Below are 22,963 nucleotides of genomic sequence, written 5' to 3' on the forward strand. Positions count from 1 at the left end.
CCGTCCAACCATAATTTTCACTTCGCCTCACTTAGATCTACCAGCCGTGACATCATCACTATGAATCACTTTTGTCAAGTGCAGTGAGTGCTGTTCTACTGCACGTTATGATACATTCGGTATTTAATTTCCTTGTCTCTCTTGATATTTTGCCCTTGATGCTGAGCTTGCTGCCCTCCTCACTGACGGCGCCGTGCGTCCCCATTGGGAACCAGAACTCGTTAAGTCCTGCTAACGGCTCCAGAGCCTTTACAGCCCCACAAAGCTGAGGCTGTAAGTCCACGTCTGGACATGCAGAGTCAGTGAGACGAATGAATCGGAATGAGCGAAATCCTCTCGCAACAGCCGCCTGGGCATCAATAACATCTGCTGCAATTTTTGGCTGTGATGTAATTGTGAATTTAAATGATTTTGCGAGAAAATCAGCACCCTCTGCGACTGCCAATATGCGGCCTGGCTTCCAATGAAACAGGAAATGCACATTACGGTGTCTTACTGGAACTGGAGTGGGACAAATGTGTCTGTCGACGTTTTATTTTATTTTCAGACGACAGCCTGGAAGAAGCCCAGTAAAAGCCATCACCACTGTGACAGTATTGGTAAATCAAACCGAATGATTAAACATACAGTCATGAGTACCAAGTATCCTTATGTAGGTTTTGGGAATTATGGTGCTCAAAGATAAGGAATATATAAAATGCTCTGACCCCCTTTAATGCCCTGTACTGACTCAGACAACAGTACTTCATGGGCCTCTGACTTTAGACCATGTTAACTCACAGCTGAAACACCAGAGGACTTTTTATTGAAATGATTATTTACGTGACAATGAGAATAATTATTAATTTAACTTATATAGTATAAAAATCAGCACCCTCTGTGACTGCTGCCATGAGGCCTGGCTTCTGCTGATACAGGACATGTACATGTGCAGCGTCTTTCTGAAATATAGGTAGGACAAGTGTCAAAATGTATTTTGTGTCCCCAGAATTATGCTACACATCTAGTATTTATTGAGTACTCTTGAGTACTTGGTGGTCAGTCATGCTTGTTTATGACCTTAGATGTTAACCTGTACTTGCTGTACTCTGAGCTTTACTCCATGGGGGTCATGTTCCCATTACAGCTCCCATCCATCTCCCCCCTGTACCCCCCTGGAGTCCTTTAAACGGTCACCATCCCCTCCCCCTCGTCCCTTTGTCTGAGTCAGCTCTACAGATCATTCAACTGAACTGCACATTTTATTATAGTACTTTAGATTACCCAGCCACATAAATAGTAATTATAACAGATCAATTAATTCTGGGCAAGGACGTCATTGCTTACCAGGGGGTCTAGTGTAAGTCATTATATAGCTATTATTATTATTATTATTATTATTGTTATTATTACACACTGCATAACACCAGATTTTCCTCAAAGCTCCTTGACCCCATCACAATAATTCAGACAAACGTGAAATGGGCTGATGCCTTCACAGTTGCAGATTTGCCCTTTTAGGTGTAGGTAGCACAGGATTGAATGTGCTGCCCCCTCCTGGACGGGTCGTTGATGGCAGCAAACAGCCCAAGCGTGACGGGGTTATTTCAGCATCTATCCTGTTCTTCTGCGGGACCAGAGTCATCAATCACAGGCTGGTCCAGACCAAAGGAGCACCATCGATTTTCAAATCAAGCCTGAGCGCTTCGGGGAGGGGTGAACTTACCGGGACGGATCAAGGGATTAAACAAGTGTAAAATGCTGACAGAGAAAAAGCGCCCCGCAGTGGGATGAGGGCAGTTGTAATGGGGAAGGTTTCTGTGGCAAACTTTTGTGAAAACGTGCATAAATGCACATTAATTGGTTGGTTTATTTATTTATTGATAGGTTGAATAATGTAAGTTTTAAACCTAATTATTGTTATTTGGAACTCTGGAAGATACTGACTGTAGTGTTCAGAAAAACAATTAAGCACATTCATGCACACACACGGACACACAGAGAGACACAGAGGGGGACACACAACGACACACCCAGAGACACGCAAACGGGGCTCAGAGGCACCGCTGAGACCTGCCGGGTCGCACCGCATGTGACTGCATGCGTCATATCAGGATCAGCACCTCGGACAGCAGGATCCCCCGGCCGAGGAGGAAAGCGAGAATATCGAAGGAGGGGAAGCGGAGGGAGAGCGGCTTCAACGAGCAGCCCACCGCAAACGGGCGCACTGTCTAAGCTGCTGTCATTACGCTTCCCGCCGCGGCTGCATCCACACCTCGGGCTGCGATCCCGACTGATACAGCGATCCGCGGCACGCCAGCTCCTCCCGAGGAGGAGAAGCGGAGGGAAAGCCATGGATGTGCAGTGTGGGGATGTTTTCTGTTTTCGAAACGTTTAAATGCGGACAGAAGTGGTGTGAAACCGAATCGGTGCGGGACGGATCCTGAAGGCATCTCCCGAAGCAACACGGAATTAATGATGAAATGACAACCGGGCTACCGCCGACATGCAGACAAAAGAAACCCGCCGCCGCTAACGCGTCCTGTCGGATTATGCTGTTGGAGAGAACTGCGCCCAGATATGACCGTGTGGATGTACTGTTACCGCGCTGTTTCCCCTTTTTAAAAGTCCTCGCACGGCTCCTGCGCCCGGCTGCGCCCCGTTTCTCTCCTCCTCCGCCGCCTTGCGAAGCACCAGACGGACCTGCCGTGTCGAACCCGGGACAGTGTGTCCGCCGGGCGGCCGCCGGGGTCCGGGGCGCCGATCCCTGAAGCTCAGCGAAAATAGAAGAGACGAGCTGTCACTCTCCTTTTGCTTTTAAAAGCCGCTCCCTTTATGTACTTTATGTACTAACGCCATCAGAGGGCAAAACCACTGCAAACATGCTCACTTTCTGAATCTCCTATTACTTAGCCTATACTTTTCACGCTTTTTTTGTAGCTGTTATGCTTATGTATTAATATCATAAATCCATAACATCTACAGACGAATAATAATAATAATAATAATAATAATAATACTGCTTGCAAAACTCAGGAGCATCCGGAGTATCGGACAGAAGTCGCATCTTTTTAAAATTGATATCATTTCATAGATCGAATATCTATAAATAATCAGTCATGTTCAAGTACCGGATCCGCATGTTTTTCAACGAGCTGAAGGTGCTGGTCTTGATGCGGTCCGACCGCCGGACCGACGCGGGCTCGCAGGCGCTGGGGATGCGCGGCTGTGGCTGGCCGCCGTTCCCCGGCTGCTCCCCCCGGGATGATGAGGAGGAGTACTACGGGACGGAGCCGCGTCCGCGGAGCCTGACGTTTGAGGAAGGGGAGCCCCGGTTGCCGCCGGGCCTGGACGATGTATCGATGAGCAGCGGCATGGACGGCTTGCGGTGCCGGATCTGCTTCCAAGGACCCGAGCAGGTACTGTCCCGGCCGCCCGGGGAGCTGATTTGGGTAAACTGATAATGTCCGTAAAATGCCCCCCTTCTCACTCGGTATATGAGTGTATACGGGTAACGCGGACACTTCAGCATAGGCGTGAATCCGGAGTACCTGCCACTTAGGAAAGGGGTCGTTTCATTAGCCAGGCTGCGGGTTGGGACGCTTCTCAGGATGCTCGGGGTTTGACACTTACAGCTAATGAACAGTAACAGCCTCTGCTCTCACATGCTATTTCCGCCCTACTTAACTGATGTTTGCCGTTTGACGGTGCCCCAGCATTCAGCTCAGGCACACTTTGAGTTCATAGATCCTGAGTCCTGTGTGCTGTCAGAGTAGGAAAGGCGATCGCCTTCAGTTAATGAACAACTGAGCAATAGAGACCACTTTTGCTTCTCCCTATGTATGTCACTTTTGCCCTGTTTGTGTGTTTATCAAGTGTGTTTAACAGTGAGTGTGTTTATTATCCAATGTGTTTGTCTATGATTCCATGTTTATTCTGTGTTTATCAGTATGTGTTTGACAGTAAGTTTATTCACTAAAAAATACCAATTTGTACCTTTCAGGTTACAATTACTGCTCACTGGGGCTGTACCCTCAAGGGTCTGCCAATTGCACCCTAGCTGTAGGTAAACATACCTTTTAAGGTACAGAAATGGACTCTGATTAACATTTTTGTACCATTGGGGGTCTATTCATGATGTTTATATCTTGGGGAGCACAATTATATCAGAGACGTGCCCTGTTTTCTGACAGTGTCTATTATCCAATGTGTCTAACAGTGTGTGTTTATCCAGGGTGTTTATCTAATGTGATTATTGGTGAATGTGTGTTTTTTATCTGCTGTGATTATCATTTCTATTCATTTTATTTAACAGACGCTTTTGTCTAAACCGACGTACAAGTGAGGCAAATAGCACATTAAAAACAAGAGGCAGTCAAGGAGTCGGCCAGGCGTCACTGTGCTGTGTCCTCACACGCGTCCGACGCACTGGAAACTCCGCTACACCCTGTCCGCTACACAGTAACTGTGTGCAGCTTCAGCGGAACATGAAAGATCTGTAAAGACCTACCCATGTCCTGCTGATTCATTAATACACACCTGTTGGCGAATGGTACCTCACTGACGCCTTTATGGCCTAATTACCGGATAACACTCAGCCCAAGAGCTTTTTACTTCATGTAAATATTATAGATTTAATGTCAGTTCCTGCTTCCCTGCTGTTGAGGATGGTTTGTGGCATGTGCACGATCCACTCTGCTGGGCCGCAGCGGGGAAATTACTTATGTCTCTGTTCTTATGACTCTACTAAGGACAAACTATTTTACTATTTTATTGCCCCTACATTGTCACAAACAAAGATATCAATTTGTACATTTGAGGGTATAATTACTTGTCACTGGTGCTGTACCCTCAAGGGTCTATCAGTTGTACCCTGGCTGTAAGTAAATATAAGATACAGAAATGGACAATTTTGTACCATTGGGGGTGATTCATGTTTTTTGTACCGTGGTAAATAAACTGCATCAGAGCTGTATCCATTTTTCCCGACAGTGTTTGATAAGTGGCACCTTTTAAAGTTGTATTGTTTTAGTGTATCCACCAGACGAACGGCGCAAATTGTCAAGGTTTCATCACTTAACATATGAGCATTCGTAACTGTCTCATCTAGGATGCGGTGAAACGAGTATGGAAACTGGGCAAGCTCTCGCAGTCTGAAGAGCGAAAGGTTAAACAGGACTAACATCAAACGGTGTTTTCGGCCACTCGCCCTGCATAACATAGAAGGGAGGCGATTCTGGAAAATAATCGAGCCTGCAGAATTCGGACGGGGCTAATTAGAGGGGTCAGTGCGGCTTGCTTGTTATGATTTGTTGTGGAAAATGAGGCTCCAGTTGCTCTGGGACAGGTGAGGAGGGTGAAGGGGGTTAGGAGAGTGTGCCCCTGGATTTGCGGGGGGGACATAGCCCCCGCAGCCTGTTCTCTTTCTTTATTCTGATTGGGAGTTATGATTTGGCTGTGGTCTTTTTCTGCCCACACCTGCACAAAGCACCTAATTTTGACAGACACTTTCTGTTACTCGGATATCTTCTTCCGTGGATGGGCTGCTTCCCTGTAATCAGGCCGTGGTCCCGGCCATTCCGGCACACCGTGTCTCATTCACAGAAGATTTCTTGGGGTCGTTTTAACTTCCTGGGCCTCGTCGAATGTACGTAGAGCCTCCGAGGTCCTAAGCTTGGACGACCCACGGTGAGATGGATCCGCAGAGGATCGCAATGTAGAAGCATCACCTGCATCGCTGAGGTCGGCGATCGGGGCCGAGATCGGATGTGCCGGCAGCTCCCCCCAGGTCACATGACGTCACGTGACTCGGGCCACGCCTTTCCGCTGCAGAAATGCGCGCCTCCGACCTTGCGCGCCTCGCCCAGGCCGCCGATGACGCCGGACGGCCAGCGCGTGCTTCGGGCACAGTTGGCGCTCAGCGGGACGATCCCACGAAGCGGAAGGCGGAGAGAATCGGAACAGGAACGGAAACGGGCCGGTCCAAAGCCGACAGACGCTTTTTTTTTAAGCGGTGCTTCCTGCCGGGTCTGGAGGCACGAAGGTCCACGTACACCTGTCAGCGGTCACCAGGACCCCATCATTAGAGCGCGGCAGCGCCTGCCGCAGCCAAAACCGGGGCTGCAAGGAGCAGGAGAACTCTTACGTTTGTTTCCCTTAATAAAGCAGTTTTACTAAGGAGCGTTTCAGCTATTAAGAGGCGAACACTCAGGAAAGAGATGAGTCAGCTGCCTATCCCATTTGTCCGGTTGAGATGCACTGTGTGGTACCTTCATCAGGCAGCAGTGTCAGTGTTTCATGCCTGGAATGAATCCACCGTGACTGACCCTGCCTGTGCTCCACCCTAAAGAAGGTGGCGAAGGGCTCTCCTCCACCCTGATGGAGGCTCAGGATAGAGGCTCAGGATGGAGGCTCAGGATTGAGGCTCAGGATTGAACCATTCAGAGAGCTTTCTGCTGTAGTGGGCGACTTTTTTAATATATATAAAATAACAGCATTAAAAGAATAATTATTATCTTTCACTTTCACCTTTTCCGGTCATTATGCTCGTTCTCAGCATCTTCTCACAATGCCCAAACAGATTCAGATTCATTAGTGCTTCAAGTGGCAATTCAATAATCTACCTTTCTTCCTTGTTGTCTGGAATGCTCTTAGAAGCCTTCACCCACTTCAGAGTTCAAAGCCATCCTGCTTCTACATTGTCCAGCTTTCACAAACATAATGAAATTGCAATATTCACAGAAAATAACCGTATTCATAACAATTGGAAAACTTATTCTTCGAAACGTGAGATAGTACTTCAGCGAGCGTAGTCTAGTACTTTTGAAGTATTTCCACCAGTCTTAATCCTGAAGGTGTCTCCTTTAGTCCAGCTTCTCTCTGTATATGTCCTGCATACAGGTTGAGTATATAGTGTTAGTGTACTAACTAATTCACCAGTCTGGATACTGTCTGCCATTGTAATTGTACATCCAACAGCACATATACAGTGGTACCTCGGTTCTCGAACTCACTAGAACTCTAATTTCTTGAAAGTCGAACAAACCAGTTTGACCTAGATCTCGATCTGAATATCAGAAGTCGAACAGTGAACGCTGACCTAATATAAATTGTATGCACCAGGAAATGAGTCATACTACAATGCAATTCTTACTTGAATGCCTTCTTCACAGACTGGACGATTAACCAAATAAAGCAGCGCAACATTACAGTAACTAACAATAAATAAACCACTAACTTACGTGTACTATTAGAGCATTTATGTAATGTATTAAAATTTTACTTTACCAGGTAAATTAACTGAAAACCAGTTCTCACTGCTTTACGTGATATTCGGGAGAAATAGCAGATTACGCATTGAAACTGCCTGGGATACAAACGTCACGCGTGTAACTAAACTCTTCTTCAGCCAATAAGGGCAAAGGTGTGTCGTCACGGAGGCGGTTCCAGTTTGTGCAGCCGGGTGAGAGGTCGCAATGCATCTAACCGTAATGCATTGCGTCAGGATCAGAATGCGTTGTTTTAAGCCAGCACTGTAAGCAAGTCGAACGCACCCAATGACCGGACTGGGGAAACAAACTGAAACGCGGACTTAATACAGAGGACTAATGACAACAACCAGAAACAGCTGATCACATGGGGATCCCACACGAGGTTAACGAGGGGGCGTGGCACACGGAAGGAGCGGACAATCGGGGCAGGACAGGAGTAATGTTGGGATAAGATGTTTATCATTTTGGAAGCCATTAAGAAAAAAATGCCTTGTTCATTTTGTGTTTAAATGCAAAAAAAGAAAAACAACAACATATTTAGGTGTAATTTTGGCGGGGCTGGGAACCAATTAATTGGTTTTCCATTGTTTCTTATGGGAAAAATTCGTTCAGAACTCGAACTTTTTAGGATTCGATCCGGAGTGCGGAACGGATCAAGTTCGAGAACCGAGGTACCACTGTACTTCATAGTTTGTAACACACAATCGCATTTATAAACTACATTTACATTAATATATTTAACAAATATGTTTGTGAAAAGTGGCATACAAATGAGGCAGATAGTATACATTTTTGACTTTATTATATGTCTGTCTTTATTATACATATACCATTTTTACGTGTAACATTTCAAAGGATGTGATACATGGATACAAGGATGGGAACAGTTTGAAAGTTTGTTTGTGCAACTAGCAAAACTATAGAAAGACATTTCATTTGCATTCATTTGCTTTAAGTCATTAAGAACCACACATACTGCAGTTTGACCATTGAGAGATGACCGATGTCAGGGTGAGTGTCAGTTTGACCATTGAGAGATGAATGAGTCAGGGTGAGTGTCAGTTTGACCATTGAGGCATAAACGATGTCAGGGGGCGATGAGACACAGCAGCCCTGTTCTGTTGATGAGTTTCCCTTCACTGGCTGTGAATGATGCCGCCTTGATCTTGGCCTCGTGTAATTAGACCAAAGACACCAAACAGGCAGGCTGCAGGTACGCGAGAAACGGGAGCTTAGTGGGAATGTTGGACTGCCTCCAGTGGAGACAGATTTCAGCTTTTTTTTTTTTTTTTGCTGTGTGCTGTGAATGTGCCTGAACAGGAAGAGAAAGACAAAGAAAGGAAGGGATGCGCGAGAGAGAGAGAGAGAGAGGGATGGAAGAAGCTCATGGAGCATCATGTGTGACAGGGTACATGTCGCAGCGGGAACGACTGCTGAATGACCCGAGGAAGGGCGAAGGAAGATATGTAAATGCGTAACAAAGGTGGGGTTGGGGGTGGTGTGTGGACACTGTACCTGCATCAGAAGGTTGCCAGTTCAAGTCCCAGGGTCAGCCCATAACTGTCAATCACTTCCGGGGCTGTCTGATGATGCTTTCTCAAAAAAAGTACCTCACTGCACAAAAGAGTTTGCTAAGCAACAAGAAAAAAATGGTGTTGAGCTTTTTGTAGAGATATCAGTCGTATGTTTTTGGTATCATGACTGGAATAATAGCTTACAATAGCCTAGGAAATTATAGCAGACACTTGTATCAAAAGATAGAAAAGCTAATGTTTCAACATTTCAATTATTTGATAATTGTTATCATAAACAAAAGGCCCTTTGAGAAAATTAATTCAAAAAGACAATGTAACAAAATGCATACGGAACAGAGACTGATAATGTGCTGTTGACAGGAGCTCAGTATTTGCGCGGAAGAATCGTGATCCTCTTCCTTTTTGCCTATTCTCACTCAGCCCAGCTGGCTCGTGGTACAGTCACGGTGCACAAAAACCAAACGGAGCCAGCTGGCCGTCGTGAACCAGGAGCGGTTTGCAGTGACGATCACAGGAAGCACTGTCCCTCGTCTTCGGGCTGTCGTGCACTCGCTTTATGCAGTGAAGGTTACTTGTAACAAACTGGAGCCGGTTCATTCGTGTAGGACTTGTTTGTTCATTCGTGTAGGACCATCCCAGCGGCGCCCTCTGTCTGCTTGGCAATAACCTCCATAGGCGCAATTAGGCAGCTCCGCAGGACGTACGAAACGTGCAGTGCAATAACAGCGTGCAGTGCGGCCATGTCGAGGGGCAGAGCCTCACCCCAGGGCGCCCATTTGCCACTGCCAGTGTGGTGGACGTCTGCACCTGCAGAGCACGTCCACTGAGGGCTCCGTGTGATTGTTCATCACCACGTAGGTTTGTGTTCTTTCTGTGGCAGCATTTTAAAAAGCTATTAATCTGTGATTGTATTCAATAACAGCTGAAAATCTAAGGATTACTGATAAGAACTTACTCTTAGTAGAGTACAGAATCTTAGTATTTTGTTACTTCACAGTGGTGGGTACAAAGGCGTGTTTGGACATAATGCAATGCAAAGAAAGGTGAACATAATAAGGTGAAGGCAGATGATGAGGTAGATAGTGGTGATTAGTACTGGGGCCCAGATGATGATGTAAAGAGCAGTGATTAGTGTGGGGACCCGTATGATAATACGATGAGGGTGATTAGTACTGGGCTGGAAATGGTAATGTAACAAAAAGAAATTATTATGGGAAACCAGATCAGAATATACACCAAAGATCTGTGATAAGTAACATAAGCAGAATGTAGGCATCATAGAAGCAATGGGCAGAAATATAAGGGTGAATGGGAATTACAGATTGGGTGGGGGCTGCAGAGTGGGTGGGGCTTACAGCGTGAGTGGGCGGGGGTTGCTGAGTGGGGGGTTACAGAGTGAGTGGGCAGGGGTTGCTGAGTGGGGGGTTACAGAGTGAGTGGGCGGGGGTTGCTGAGTGGGGGGTTACAGAGTGAGTGGGCGGGGGTTGCTGAGTGGGGGGTTACAGAGTGAGTGGGCGGGGGTTGCTGAGTGGGGGGTTACAGAGTGAGTGGGCGGGGGTTGCTGAGTGGGGGGTTACAGAGTGAGTGCGCGGGGGTTGCTGAGTGTGTGGGGGTTACAGAGTGAGTGGGGGGGAGTTTACAGGATTCTTCATCGCTAGGCTAGTCCTTCAGTACTGCACTGCTACGCGCCCCCTAATCACATAAAGGTCAGGTCTCTAAATATTTCTTCAGGAACAGTTTATGCATTTTATTATTTGATTTGCATTGGAAACACAAGAATTTAGCTTTAAAACTGTTACAAGCCTATGAACATACACCTGCTATGGTAATGACTGCAGACTTACCCACATATGCAGCTGGATATTTTATTCTATTGATGTATTTTTTAATTGCTATAAAGTAAACCTGCTTACAGCCACAATAGGAACCCCCCACCCACACACAAATAAAACACACTCTACCTTCATACGTACCCCCTATTCTCTGTGTCCCATTGTAGCAAATTCTGCTACCTGAGTATCTGAATTCTTTGAGATTACAGTATGAAACAGTATGTTTCTTGTTGCTGTAAAAAGTTCAGGAGTCATGGACAAATGTTTTGAACCCTGCATCGGAAGTTTAAGATAATCTGTGAGATTTCTGCAGATAAAACTCTTACAAAAGGCCAAGAGTTACTTCTGGATTCACTGTTCCAGGAGTCTAAGCTCACCTGTAAGATATCTGCAGACAAAACCCTCACAGAGAAGTCAAAAGTGCCGCTGGAAGGACTAATCTAATACTAAGATCTTACAGCAAAGTTAAGCATTTGCATAAGCAGAACCGTTACATTGCAGCAAACAGAAGTACCAGCACACTTCTATCTGACTGGAAAATCACAGAATAAACACCTTACAGATTGCAGAGGAAGCGACAAGCAGGGATCAGTGTCGCCATTTACCGCCTTCACCCACATGAGAGGCTACAAAAGTGACATTTGAGGATTGTCCTTCTTTCATTGCTCTTGTCCCGAGTTTCTCTAAAAACTATAAAAAGCAGAGCGATTTCTCGTGTCAGGAAGTCCGGCCTTCGTGGCTGATCACCATCTGCTGCTTGTCCTGTCCAACAGGACGTCTCCCCGTGAGCAGGGTACCGCCCTGAATCAAGGCATCTTTACTCCTGTAGATCTTCATTAATCCCCATCACCGGGGTTAGGGGCGCAGGCTTCCCGCGATCTGGAAAAACCGCGTTAGATTTTGTGCTCTCTCAAGCGGAGCGAAGCGAAAAGATACGAGAGATGCAAGAAACAAAGATGACTGCGAGATATGGTGTGAGAGGCTGCCACAAACACATTCGGCATTCCTCCCAACCAGTACTGTACATATGTTTTATATGTTTATGAGTCACAAAATTTTTTGTGTGGCGCCTGCTGGTCTTTGCGTGTCATCTGCAGCTTTCGGAAAACTCCCGTTTAATTACGTGATGGGGGAAAGTCACGATGCAGAATGATCGCCTCTATCTATTTATTTTCTATTGCTTAGTGAGTTGAACACCGGTATATTTTAACTTTCGTAAAATTATTTGTAAAATTATATAGGTCAGAATCGTTCGGAATATGGTTTATTCTCTGACTCTTTGTGGATGCAAAAGCTGGACAATGAAGGAGCTGGACAGAAAAAGTGCTGATGCCTTAGATCTTTGGAGCTGGAGAGGACCTACTACAATGTAACACCTTTTTTAGGTTTTAAACTCAATTCTGTGGACCACAAGGAAAAGCACGTTGATTCTTGATAAAATCAAGCATGAACTTTCACAAATGACCAATTGAAACTTCCATCCATTTTCTATAACCACTTATCCTATTCAGGGTTACGCGGGGTCTGGAACCTATCCTACAACCTATCCCACAACCTATCCCACAACCTATCCCACAGGCTACAGATGCAAGACAAGGAACAACCCAGGATGGGGCGCCAACCCATCGCAGGGCACACTCACACACCATTCACTCACACACCAGTCACTCACACAGGCACACCTATGGGCAATTTGGTAACTCCGATTAACCTCAGCATGTTTTTGGACTGTGGGGGGGTGGGGGGGGGCACCACAAAGACACAGTGAGAGCATGGAAACTCCACACACATGGAGCCATAGCAGAGACCCGAAGCGTAATCCCAGAGAGGGAGGCAACCGTGCTAACCACTGCACCACCGTGCTAACCACTGCGAGTTAAACTTCTTTGGCATATTCGAAGAACCTCGGGGGCATTTAACAGCATCATGACTGGAAAAGTTGAAGGTTTGACAGGATCAAGGTGGATGCATCCAGCTTTCAGAACGATGGCCATCCCAGTGGGAAGACTGAAAGCCGGGACAGGACATTCTGGGAGAGTATCATCTATATGGTGGCATATTTATCAACACCAGTGCACATGCAAGGAGCAGAGAGCACGATCGGCGAGTGTCCTTGGGGTTAAGGGTCTTGTTCATGGGCCCAAAAGTGATACAACTATTCTGCCAGCAATGGTATTCAAACCCACAACCTTCCAAACAAGGGCACGGATCCTAACCAACAGAATATAAATTAAAAAATAGTCGACTACAGCTTAGTGAAATAATACTTACATTACTATTAATAATCTGCTGGTAGATGCTGTTGAATTTCTTTAATCTTCTCTGCCGCTTAAATCCTTCCAAAAGTTAGCGCTTAGCATACCTCCTCAGCTCTGTCGGCATTTCTGATTCTCTCATCTCGCTCATTCAAGGGGAGGGAAACCAGCGTAGAAGGAATGCCTCCCAACTTAATACAAAAAGAAGGAGTAAAAAGGCATCGGACCCTGTGTTAACCGCCGGAAAATACACTTTCTTTGTCGGATTTCTAGATGTGCTGTAGATACTATGGGGTCGATTCTCCCATTATATTTTTGTCTGAAATTATGATTTTTTGCCTCCGTTGCATTTCAGCGATTGCGTAGCAAAACAATTACATATAAACAATTAAAAAACGAACGTACATCTTATTATACCAACTGATGGAAAATGGTTGAGGGATCATTAAATCAGAGGTATGAATAACAATTTTAATATTCCTAATAAGGTAATATCAGTTGTTCTGCACAATATTCAAACGCTGCCATGCTTTCCTTTTCAAAATAAGAGTTTCTACGGATTTCATTTAGGTTCATAAAGTAAATGTCCTTTATTTGCTTGTTGCCAGAATCACCGAGGCCGTAACCCCATTTTCTTGTTTGATGAATGAATCATACATCTTGCACGGCCGGACCTTCATTTTTGGGTTAACTACGACGGGCGTGTCCGCGCTCTTCAGGGGAAAATACGCATAACTCGAAAGCGCCTAACTTTTCAAGCGTTTTTTTGACATAAGTGCTCAACCCCTTTATTTATTCTCATTTTGCATGATGTATGTGCTGTTGTTTAGACCAGCGTTTGGAGGAGCCAAGAGTAGCTCACTCTGCTGTAGACCCAAAGCTCTGTGTTATGGGATGTGTACCTGCTCTGCAGCTGCTCTGCTGTAGACCCAAAGCTCCGAGGTATGGGATGTGTACCTGCTAGTATTACTAGTATTACTGTGGTTTAATACTGTAGGGCTTCTCTGGGATGTGACTCAGCTCTAAAAGAGCATTTCCTGTGAGTATGCTCCTCGTTTTGAGGGTGTGCGGCTCAGCTGTCTGTGCCTCTGATTGGAAGGTTGTTGGTTCAAATTCTGTCCTCTGTGGACTCGTCACATGTCCGTTGGGCCCCTGATCTGGGCTCTTAACCTCCTGAAAAATGCACATGGGGGGCTGGATGGACGGCTGCCCCTGTGCTCAGACCCCAAGCTTCACTCTCACCTCTATCTGTGTGTGTGTGTGTGTGTGTGTGTGTGTGTGTGTGTGTGTCAAAGGACAGCATGATGGGATATGTGAAAAGAGGCATTCCAGTGTGCTCATGAAAATGAGTGCGTAACATTTCTCTGGCCTGGATGGAACAATCTGCTCCCTCCATGTCTTCCCCCATCTCACTGCCCATCTTTCCCACCAAATGTGCTAAAATGTTCTTATCAATAATCCTGAACAACTTCCACAATAAAAAGCGTATAATAAAACTGCTCTCCTTTGCACTTCTGCACCTTCAGTGGGGTACATGAACATGTCTAGACTTTCTTGTGAATAGACACACAATAGCTGTGTTGGTTGAATAGTCAGTGTATTGCATCTTTACTTAGAGAGCAGATCTGCGGCAGCCCATCCGACAGAAAGAGAGCAGACAGAGGTCAGACTGTAGATGGTCTGTCTTTCTTCTCCGGAGGAGGGATGTTCTCCACCACACAGCTGCCAGAACCCCAGGCTCCAAGCATCTACACCACGTCTACCTACAAGCGCTTCCACCAAAAGCTAATCTTACTTATACAGGCCTTGAATCTCAACAAATCAGTGGGAACAAAGTAAGACATATGTTATAACCAGGAAAAGGCAGTTAATACCAGAATGGGTGTATACTTTAACAACAGGGCTAATAGTAGATGTTAGCTAAAGTTCTCATCCCCCTAATGGGCCTAAAGTTTCCTTCTCTTTTCCTGAGAACAGGTGTGACTCATCAGAAGCCGGGTAGGATAGAAAACCTACTGGATAGTAGCTCTCCAGGACCAGAGTTGTAGACCCCTGGTGTGTTTGGCTGATGAACCATCTACATGACTGTTATTTTCTGAAGTCCTTTCAGAGTTGAAATGAAATGATGATACTATGACACATGTGTAGGTGAGAGTGCAGGCAAAAGCCACCTGCAGCAGTGCTCATGGAGCTGGGGGTTAAGGGTCCATGGGCATGAAGCCAGTCACATTCCGGCAACCTTCCACTCACAGGCATAGGGGCTTAGCCCACTGCGCCGCAAGCTGCCACCTAGTCACTGAGTTACTGAGCAAACCTAGCCTGGTACTGGCGTAAGCGGCCTTTGACTTCAATGTGTTGGGTGCTTGTGAAATCTGGATTCCTTAGAAGAAACGCTGTGGTTCGTAGCTCAGAGGTTTCAGACCTCTACTGAGAGACCGAGGTCTTCCTCCTAGTGAGTCACTCCTGGCCTTTTGGTGGCCGTTAGCTGTCACATTGTCCACATGAGAACTGCAGACTGGCAGAAGGAGGCTGTTCGGTTTCATGCCTCATTTCTTCTCCTGCTTCTCCTGTTTTAATTTGAGAGCTCATAAAACATTCTGCATAGCAGCAGGAGAGAACGGCAACATGTGGGAGCGATTGGGAGCAAGTGGGAGCGAGCAGGAGCAAATAGGATCAGGTGGAAGTGAGCAAAAGAAGATGGGAGCGAGGAGGAGGGAACGGGAGAACATAGAGCATAGAACATAGAACATAGAGCGATCCGGAGCAGGTGGGAGTGAGCGGGAGCAGGCCAGAGCAAACGGGAGCAGGTGGGAGCGTGGTCAGCGGTGATGGGCTCTCCGCTCCTCCGCTGCTCCCTTGCTCCTGTGGCATCCCTATTTCATTTGCATCCTAATCGGATGCATCTCTTAATTTTTTTGTCCTATCTCTTCAAATGAATTTTAATTGAAATGCAATCTGAGAATATTGTTTTTTCTGTTAGAGAGGTGTGTGTATGCCTCTCTGTCTGATTTGGTGTGTGTGCTCTGAGTGTATGTCTGTGTTTGTGAGGTGTGTGTGTGAGACTTTGTGTGACTGTGTTTGTGACTGTGTGTGTGTGTGTGATGTGTGCGTGTGCTCTGAGTGTATGTCTGTGTATGTGAGGTGTGTGTGTGTGAGACTTTGTGTGACTGTGTTTGTGACTGTGTGTGTGTGTGTGATGTGTGCGTGTGCTCTGAGTGTATGTCTGTGTATGTGAGGTGTGTGTGTGAGACTTTGTGTGACTGTGTGTTGTGGTGTGATGTGTGTGTGTGTGTGTGTGTGTGCGCGTGATACTGTTTGTGTGTGACTGTGTGTGTGTGTGTTTCATTGACTGAAACAGACGCTGTCTTGCGTAACCGCCCCCCCCTGCTGGTGACCCATCTGAGGTACGGCTCTTTTCCGGCCTTTTCCGCGTGACGGCCTGTGGACCTTGTGCCAGGCTTCTGCTCCTCCGCTCACCGTCCTCAGATCGATACGAGATTCCAGCCGTTCGCTTTCCTAATCGCTTCTGCTGCCGGTTGCTCCCCGGTGTGCGTCGTGCTTCCGGAGCTTTCCACTGCTAAGCACGGCTGCCACCCACCCGCGGGTGAGGATAATTCCCTCTAAATTAAGGCTATTCCTACAGCGCCCCCTTCAGGGCCCTCAGAGGCAGTTGGGGTTGGGGGAGGAAGAGTCCCATACAGACCACATTCAGGCAGAAGTAAGCTATTTACTCACAGAATAACAGCAGCGTTTAAGAAACGCATCACATGACAATCCAGTGATGAACGTCTTTCTGTAACATCTGTAATTCTCTCCCTTAGCATATTACTGCAAACTGAAGTCACCATTTTGACATTTATTTGTAACTAAAAACAACATTCAGTCTATTAATTACATAATTACAGCTGCCCCAGCTGCCTAATATGTGTATTATGTATATTCTATGCAGATTATATTTCTTGGAATAGTAGTCCACTTCTTTTGAACATTTATGGATTTATTGAAAGCACAAATTATTTACACACAGATAATTTTATTTAAAAATAATAAAATAACTTACAAAATATTAATAAATATACCCTTCCCTTCCACTGCTACCGCTAAGATTTATGTGAACTTACCAGCAGTAAGGAAGCATATCTCTATATAATTGTGGGTGGTATTATGGCCGGAAATCTCTGCCTGGGAGGTTGTGAGGTCAAATCCTAGAACTGGCAGAGGCAAGACCCTTAACCTCTGCTGCAGAGATTCTGGCTGACCATGAACTCTGCTCCTCACTTGTGTGTCATGTTAGACCAAACTACCTGCTAAATGACATAAATAAAGACAGAGAGAGATAAAGATACTTGATCAAAGATAGATGAAGTGTAGAGGGTGCAAAATGACAGGGGTCCTGCATGGATGACGGCTCCTTCCTACATCTACCTGGACTGGAGTTTTAATTATAGAGAAGCTGACTGGTCACCAAATGGTAACTAACACATGTTATCCGATCCCCTGGGGACTCGCTTCTCGAGATCCAGGTTTTAATTTCCTTCCTCCGTTAAACAGTCAAATGAAGAGAGCAGCAGATGCGTCATTACAGGGCCGGAAAGTGCCGGAAGGAGATTTGCTGTAGTACTCTTGTGGGGGTGTCACCGGAAAAAAAAAATTATACTATCTCAGAAAAACAACATCTATGTGTATAACAGTGTAAAATCTGTATGCAGCTTTGAATAAAATCACTAGATAAGAGACCTGAGAGCAAAGTGAGGTGTTTTTCCTTCCTGGGGTGGAGGTCACACCTTTAGTATGAATCTTTTGTCAGGATGTCATGTGCGCAAAACGTTTGGAGGTAGGTTAGTTTTTTCCAGACATTTTAATGAATGGTCATTAGAGTCAATAATTCATCTCTTGTCTTGAACCAAAAGACTTATGACTTCTCTTCAGGCCTATTTGTGTTTAAAGTTTTTAAGATGTTGCTGAGTGAAGCTCTTAAATCGCGTTTGTCATTTTTCATTTTAAATTTTGTTTTTGTTTGAATTGTTTGTATCTGTGGTACAAAAAAGAAGCTAAGTTACAAGAAAAATCTGAGTTTGTTATCGTTACTTTTTCATTCGATTGACTTGCCATCATCTGAGTCCATGTGAGCAGGTGGGATATATTTTAGACATTTCAGAATATTTGATCTTTTGATTGGATTCACATTCGCATTGCGTCTCATTAAGCAGTGAAACAACGATGTTCTTATGCTTGGCCGTTTGGCTCAGTGTGAAGGAACAGGCTGGTATAGATTAGAAATATGTGAAATGTATTCTTGTATTTTTAAAACACAAAATTCAGTAGTTTATTTTGATAATTAGCTTGGTTGCTGTACTTTGTAGTTCATTTTGATACACTTACAAATGGGGTATTTTGTATGAAAATACATTTTAATGTATCTCTGCTTACATCTGCTTTTACTTTCACTGCCACACCAAATCTAAATAAAATCTAGGTCAGGTAGGCAATTCTCTCCTCTGCGTGGCAAATAATAAATGAGCAATTACTTAAACCTGCCGTGCTTGGTGTCCCTGTGCTTCCACCCCACGCCTGCAGGGGGAGCTCCTGAATCCATGCCGCTGTGACGGCTCGGTGCGCTGCACCCACCAGCCCTGCCTCATCCGCTGGATCAGCGAGCGCGGCTCCTGGAGCTGTGAGCTCTGCTACTTCAAGTACCAGGTGTTGGCCATTAGCATAAAGAACCCGCTGCAGGTACCTCCTAGCTGCCGCCTGCCCTACCCACCCACCCACCCTGCCGCCTGCCACTTAGCTAACGCTAATGCTAACACCAACCCGTGCCCCTCCTCGGCAGTGGCAGGCCATCTCCCTGACGGTGATTGAGAAGGTGCAGATTGCCGCCATCATGCTGGGCTCCCTGTTCCTCATCGCCAGCATCTCCTGGCTTGTCTGGTCGTCGCTCAGCCCGTCCGCCAAGTGGCAGCGGCAGGACCTGCTGTTCCAGATCTGCTACGGCATGTACGGCTTCATGGACATCGTGTGCATTGGTGAGCATGTGCCTTGGGGGCCACGGGGGGCCACGGGGGGCCACAGGGGCCATGCAGTCAGTATTACCCAGCAGACCTTTCTGCTTAGTTACTGGCTCCACACCCAGCTGGGCCTACCGCAGTAGCAGCCAAAGTTGTTTGGTACACAGCAACGGTGGTCAGCGGCCACATATGTGGCCACAGACGGTCACTACACTAGGGAGGGCTGAGGGTAAATGCATCTTCACGACGGTATTCAACCTGCCATGTCCTCTCCCTTCTCCGCCCAGGCCTCATCATCCACGAGGGATCTTCTGTGTACCGAATATTCAACCGCTGGCAGGCTGTCAATCAGCAGTGGAAAGTGCTGAACTATGAAAAGTCTAAAGACCTGGGAGACCCCTCCAGTTCTGGGGGCAAGTTCGGGGGGAGGGGCTCTCACCGGAACCCCCAAGGTTCGGCCAATGGGAGCTCGGAGATGGGGCGGGGCCAGCGCGTCAGGACTATTCTGCACGACCACTGCGGCTACACCATAATGCACATCCTGAGCCAGCTGCGGCCCACAGACCCCCGCGTCAGTGCTGCTGCCAACCGGGAGGTGGTCATGAGGGTCACCACCGTGTGAGGAGCGGGCACACGGCCAGGATGGCGTGGGGGGGGGCTGGGACAGCGCTGCAGGCGCAAGAGCCTTCCCTGTTAACAGATAAACAGGACAGAACCATTTTTCTTCAGGATATTAAAACTTTTCCGATCCTGACTCAGAAAAGCAAAGATCATGTGCAGAAACGTGTATAAACTGTATATATATATAAAAAAAAACCGACAAAGGACCAGAATACTATTTATCACTGGCGTTTTAATCTTTGCTTTTCTTTTATATGACGTTATTTGTACGGGTTTCGGTTTTATAATGTTTTCGGGAAAATAACGGTCTCATACACTCCAGGTGCACAGTGCCCGCGGCGCATAGGTGCCGTGAGTCCGCTGGTCTCCAGCAGGGGGCGGACCTGCGACCCGCAGTGACCGCTGCAGTGTGGGGACAGCGCGCCTCTGTTCCGGTACATCTCACGGGTTACGCTCTGGCTCTCACTGTGTCCCGCGTCGGAGGCAGAATCCTGCCGCATTCCTGTCTCACTGCAGATACCGGCTGCTTGTCTGAATAAACGGTATGTTTTTGCCATGAGTTTGTGAGTCAGTCACTACGGAACAACGAAAACCGTTCAAGGCTGCAACTTATTGTGCGTTTTAAAAAGAATGTTATAGGGCCGTGAAATGCTGTTGGCGCAAAGCTAGCCGGAGTTATTCCAATGCACTGCCCCCTCCTAACTCATCCATTCATTCTGTTCAATGCTGAAGTAACGACTTTGAATTGCTGCTGGACTGTGAGCGCGTGGCCGGGTTTTCCTTAGGGGAATACACCCCAATTAATACCCCTTGCGGGACACCCCAATGCAGTCAAATGTCATTTTAAAAATGAACCTTTTTTATCCTGACTGTTTTGTTATTATATTTAAGATGTTTTCAAGTTTGTTGGGGCTGAGTCGGGAATCATACATTAAAGTCTACGTGAAGTCTCCACTGTTATGGGTAAACATTCGTGTGTGTGTGTGTGTGTGTGTGAAGGCTGCTGTCCAATCCGAGGTATCCCTAAGCGCAGAACACCGGCTCCTGGAGGACATATACATTTCGAATGCAGCTTAACAATCTGACCGCAGATGCAGACTCTGCTGGTGTCTATTTCAGAGAATGGCTCCCTCACATCCGTCATCATCAAAATAGAATCGCACTGTCCCCAAAGCCTCCGATGTTTTAAAATACCAACAGAGTATTGTAGCAGGGTTTAATCGGAAGAGCCGCATTCATTCACAGCACGCCTTGTTTTTCATTACATGCCTTAAGTTTGAACCTCAATAGTATGCAGTGACTGTTGTGGCCATTAGAGGGAAGCAAAGCCTTTCAATGACTGGAAATCTATCGGTTCGTTTCTACAGAATGTTGTTTCCTTGCATAGAAACGTCAACGCAGTGATTGATCTTTCTTCAGGGGTACAGCTGATATTCACATACCGAAACGCACATACTCTGATTTAAGAGCTGGAACTAGTTTGACATTTATCCAAAAATCCATTTTCCATACCCACTTGTCCTAAGCAGGGTTATGGCGATGACCCCAGAAGCTACCGGTACGAAGCAGGGAATAACCCAGGATGCAGGGCCGACTCATTGCAGGGAACGCACCCTTCTATAGGGAGAACATGCAAATTCCACACACATGGAAGCAGAACAGAGACTCGAACCCCAGTCCTAGAGGTGCGTGGTAACAGTGCTAACCACTGCGCCACCCCAGCACCAAAATTACAATATAAAACCTAATATAACACCTACAGTAATTATCTGGCTATTTTTTAAATTTGATATATGCCATATATTTCTAGAATTTACCACATAAAATACCACATACTTGAAATAATCAGTGTCACATTTCCCTCAGTAAACAGTAACTGAACACAGTAAACACAGAGTATGTGTCACTGTAAGCATACAGACTGTCTTGTTTCCAGCTGGAAATCATGGCAGCGCTCTGGGGAAACGAACAAACAAATCACGGCACAGCCAAAATGATAACTTGGTAAATAATTCATGACTTTTTCCAGACAGTTAAAATTCCATCCAAATAACTGCCGCTAAGGAGTGGCCCTCGTTCCTGGAGCACGGACATTTTATATCAAGAGGCAAAACATAAACATCTATAAATTAAATCAAATAAAATAACAGCGCAGGCAAAGGAAATAGGGGACGTGAAAATCGGGCAGTTGGCGGTTTTGTTCTGTGGGCTGTACTGTACGCAGAGGAAGATCAGGCCGCCTGACGCTTGTTTTCACCCTCGCTGGCGCAGTCGGGTCTCCTCCAGCCCTGCCCAGCACAGACCTGACACACACTCTTAGAAGCACTTTCTGCCACCGACAGAAGACATTTCTGAAGACCCTGGATGCCGGTCAGTCTTGACTGGGGACAAAGACGTTAATCCGGGTAGGGGGCTGCACCAAACCACAGGTGCACCACAGCAGGGAGCCCCTCCCAGTCTGAAAAACTCCAGCCTGGCCAGAAGGACGCTGGGGAAGTCTGACTCCACCCCTCCACCCCTCCCACACGTGCCCCAGGGGAGCCTCCCTGTCCTGCAGAGAGCTTGCAACTCCAGTATTAAATGAAATGAAACTAAATGAAGCTTTATTTCCCATCTGATCTGTACAAGTACATCGGAATGACTTCGTTTTTGCATATCGTGCTCTGCTTTTTAAGACCTACACGCACATATATAGGTGAGAGTGAAGCTTGGGGTGTGAACACAGGGCCAGCCATCCATGCAGCCCCCCTGGGGGGTGTTTCACTGCGCTAAGGGCCTCGATCAAGGGCTCACTGGAGATGTGGTGACTCTGCATTAGTATGCATTAGTCTGACTATGAAAGCTTTCTCTCTGTATCAAAGGGAACTCGATACGGACCTGGGAAATGACCTTTACAGAATGACCCAGTTACTGACTCCGCACCAGCATCAGATCAAACAACAATGGCAGCATTGATGCTGTTTATACCGTGCAGGCGAGAGTGTCCTTTCACAAGAGACATTTCAGACCTGCTTCACATGAAATAGCCTTTGTGCTGCAAAGAAAGCAGGAAACGTTTGAGGTAACCAGAGTGGGGTGTGAGGCATGTGTGTGTCTGTGGAGTGGGTTCTGGGTTCGAGGCCTGATCCTCTGCTTACAGATAAGTGGAATGGGGTATGAGGTATGGGTGACAATCATGGGTTTGATACCGGAGCCTCTGCTTACTGAGCCTGTGCTGAGGGGTCTGGGATTTGGGACCCATCCTGTCCCTCATCACCCTGTCCATCACCACTTCCTCCCCTCCTCCAGAGAAAAGGGCACAGCATGAAATTCTGGGACCCCCAGACAAAATGTCACCTTGGGTCAAATACCCGCCCCCCTCCCCCCCCCAAATCCCCACAGAGTCCTGTTAGGGCTCTTCAGTGCACCAGGCTGCCTTTAATATCAGCTACATTTTTTACATTTACATTCATTTAATTTAGC

General features: G+C 46.5%; 1 protein-coding gene across 1 annotated transcript; it reads left to right on the forward strand.

The window, feature by feature from the left end:
* Positions 1-1,640: 1,640 nt before the first annotated feature.
* LOC111837036 (E3 ubiquitin-protein ligase MARCHF9-like) lies at positions 1,641-20,057 on the forward strand. The gene is made up of 4 exons (XM_023798784.2): positions 1,641-3,398; positions 18,450-18,605; positions 18,706-18,898; positions 19,168-20,057. Exons 1-4 carry the CDS (start codon positions 3,099-3,101, stop codon positions 19,500-19,502), a joined length of 984 nt encoding a protein of 327 aa, XP_023654552.1. The 5' UTR covers positions 1,641-3,098; the 3' UTR covers positions 19,503-20,057.
* Positions 20,058-22,963: the final 2,906 nt, after the last annotated feature.

The sequence above is a fragment of the Paramormyrops kingsleyae genome, chromosome 18 (genome assembly GCF_048594095.1).
Source record: "Paramormyrops kingsleyae isolate MSU_618 chromosome 18, PKINGS_0.4, whole genome shotgun sequence".
Lineage (NCBI taxonomy): Eukaryota > Metazoa > Chordata > Actinopteri > Osteoglossiformes > Mormyridae > Paramormyrops > Paramormyrops kingsleyae.

Coding starts and splice junctions, on each gene's coding strand:
- LOC111837036 (XM_023798784.2), top strand. CDS start 3,099: ATGTTCAAGTACCGGATCCGCATGTTTTTCAACGAGCTGAAGGTGCTG. Junction 3,399..18,449: donor GCTTCCAAGGACCCGAGCAG/GTACTGTCCCGG, acceptor CCACGCCTGCAG/GGGGAGCTCCTGAATCCATG. Junction 18,606..18,705: donor GCATAAAGAACCCGCTGCAG/GTACCTCCTAGC, acceptor CCTCCTCGGCAG/TGGCAGGCCATCTCCCTGAC.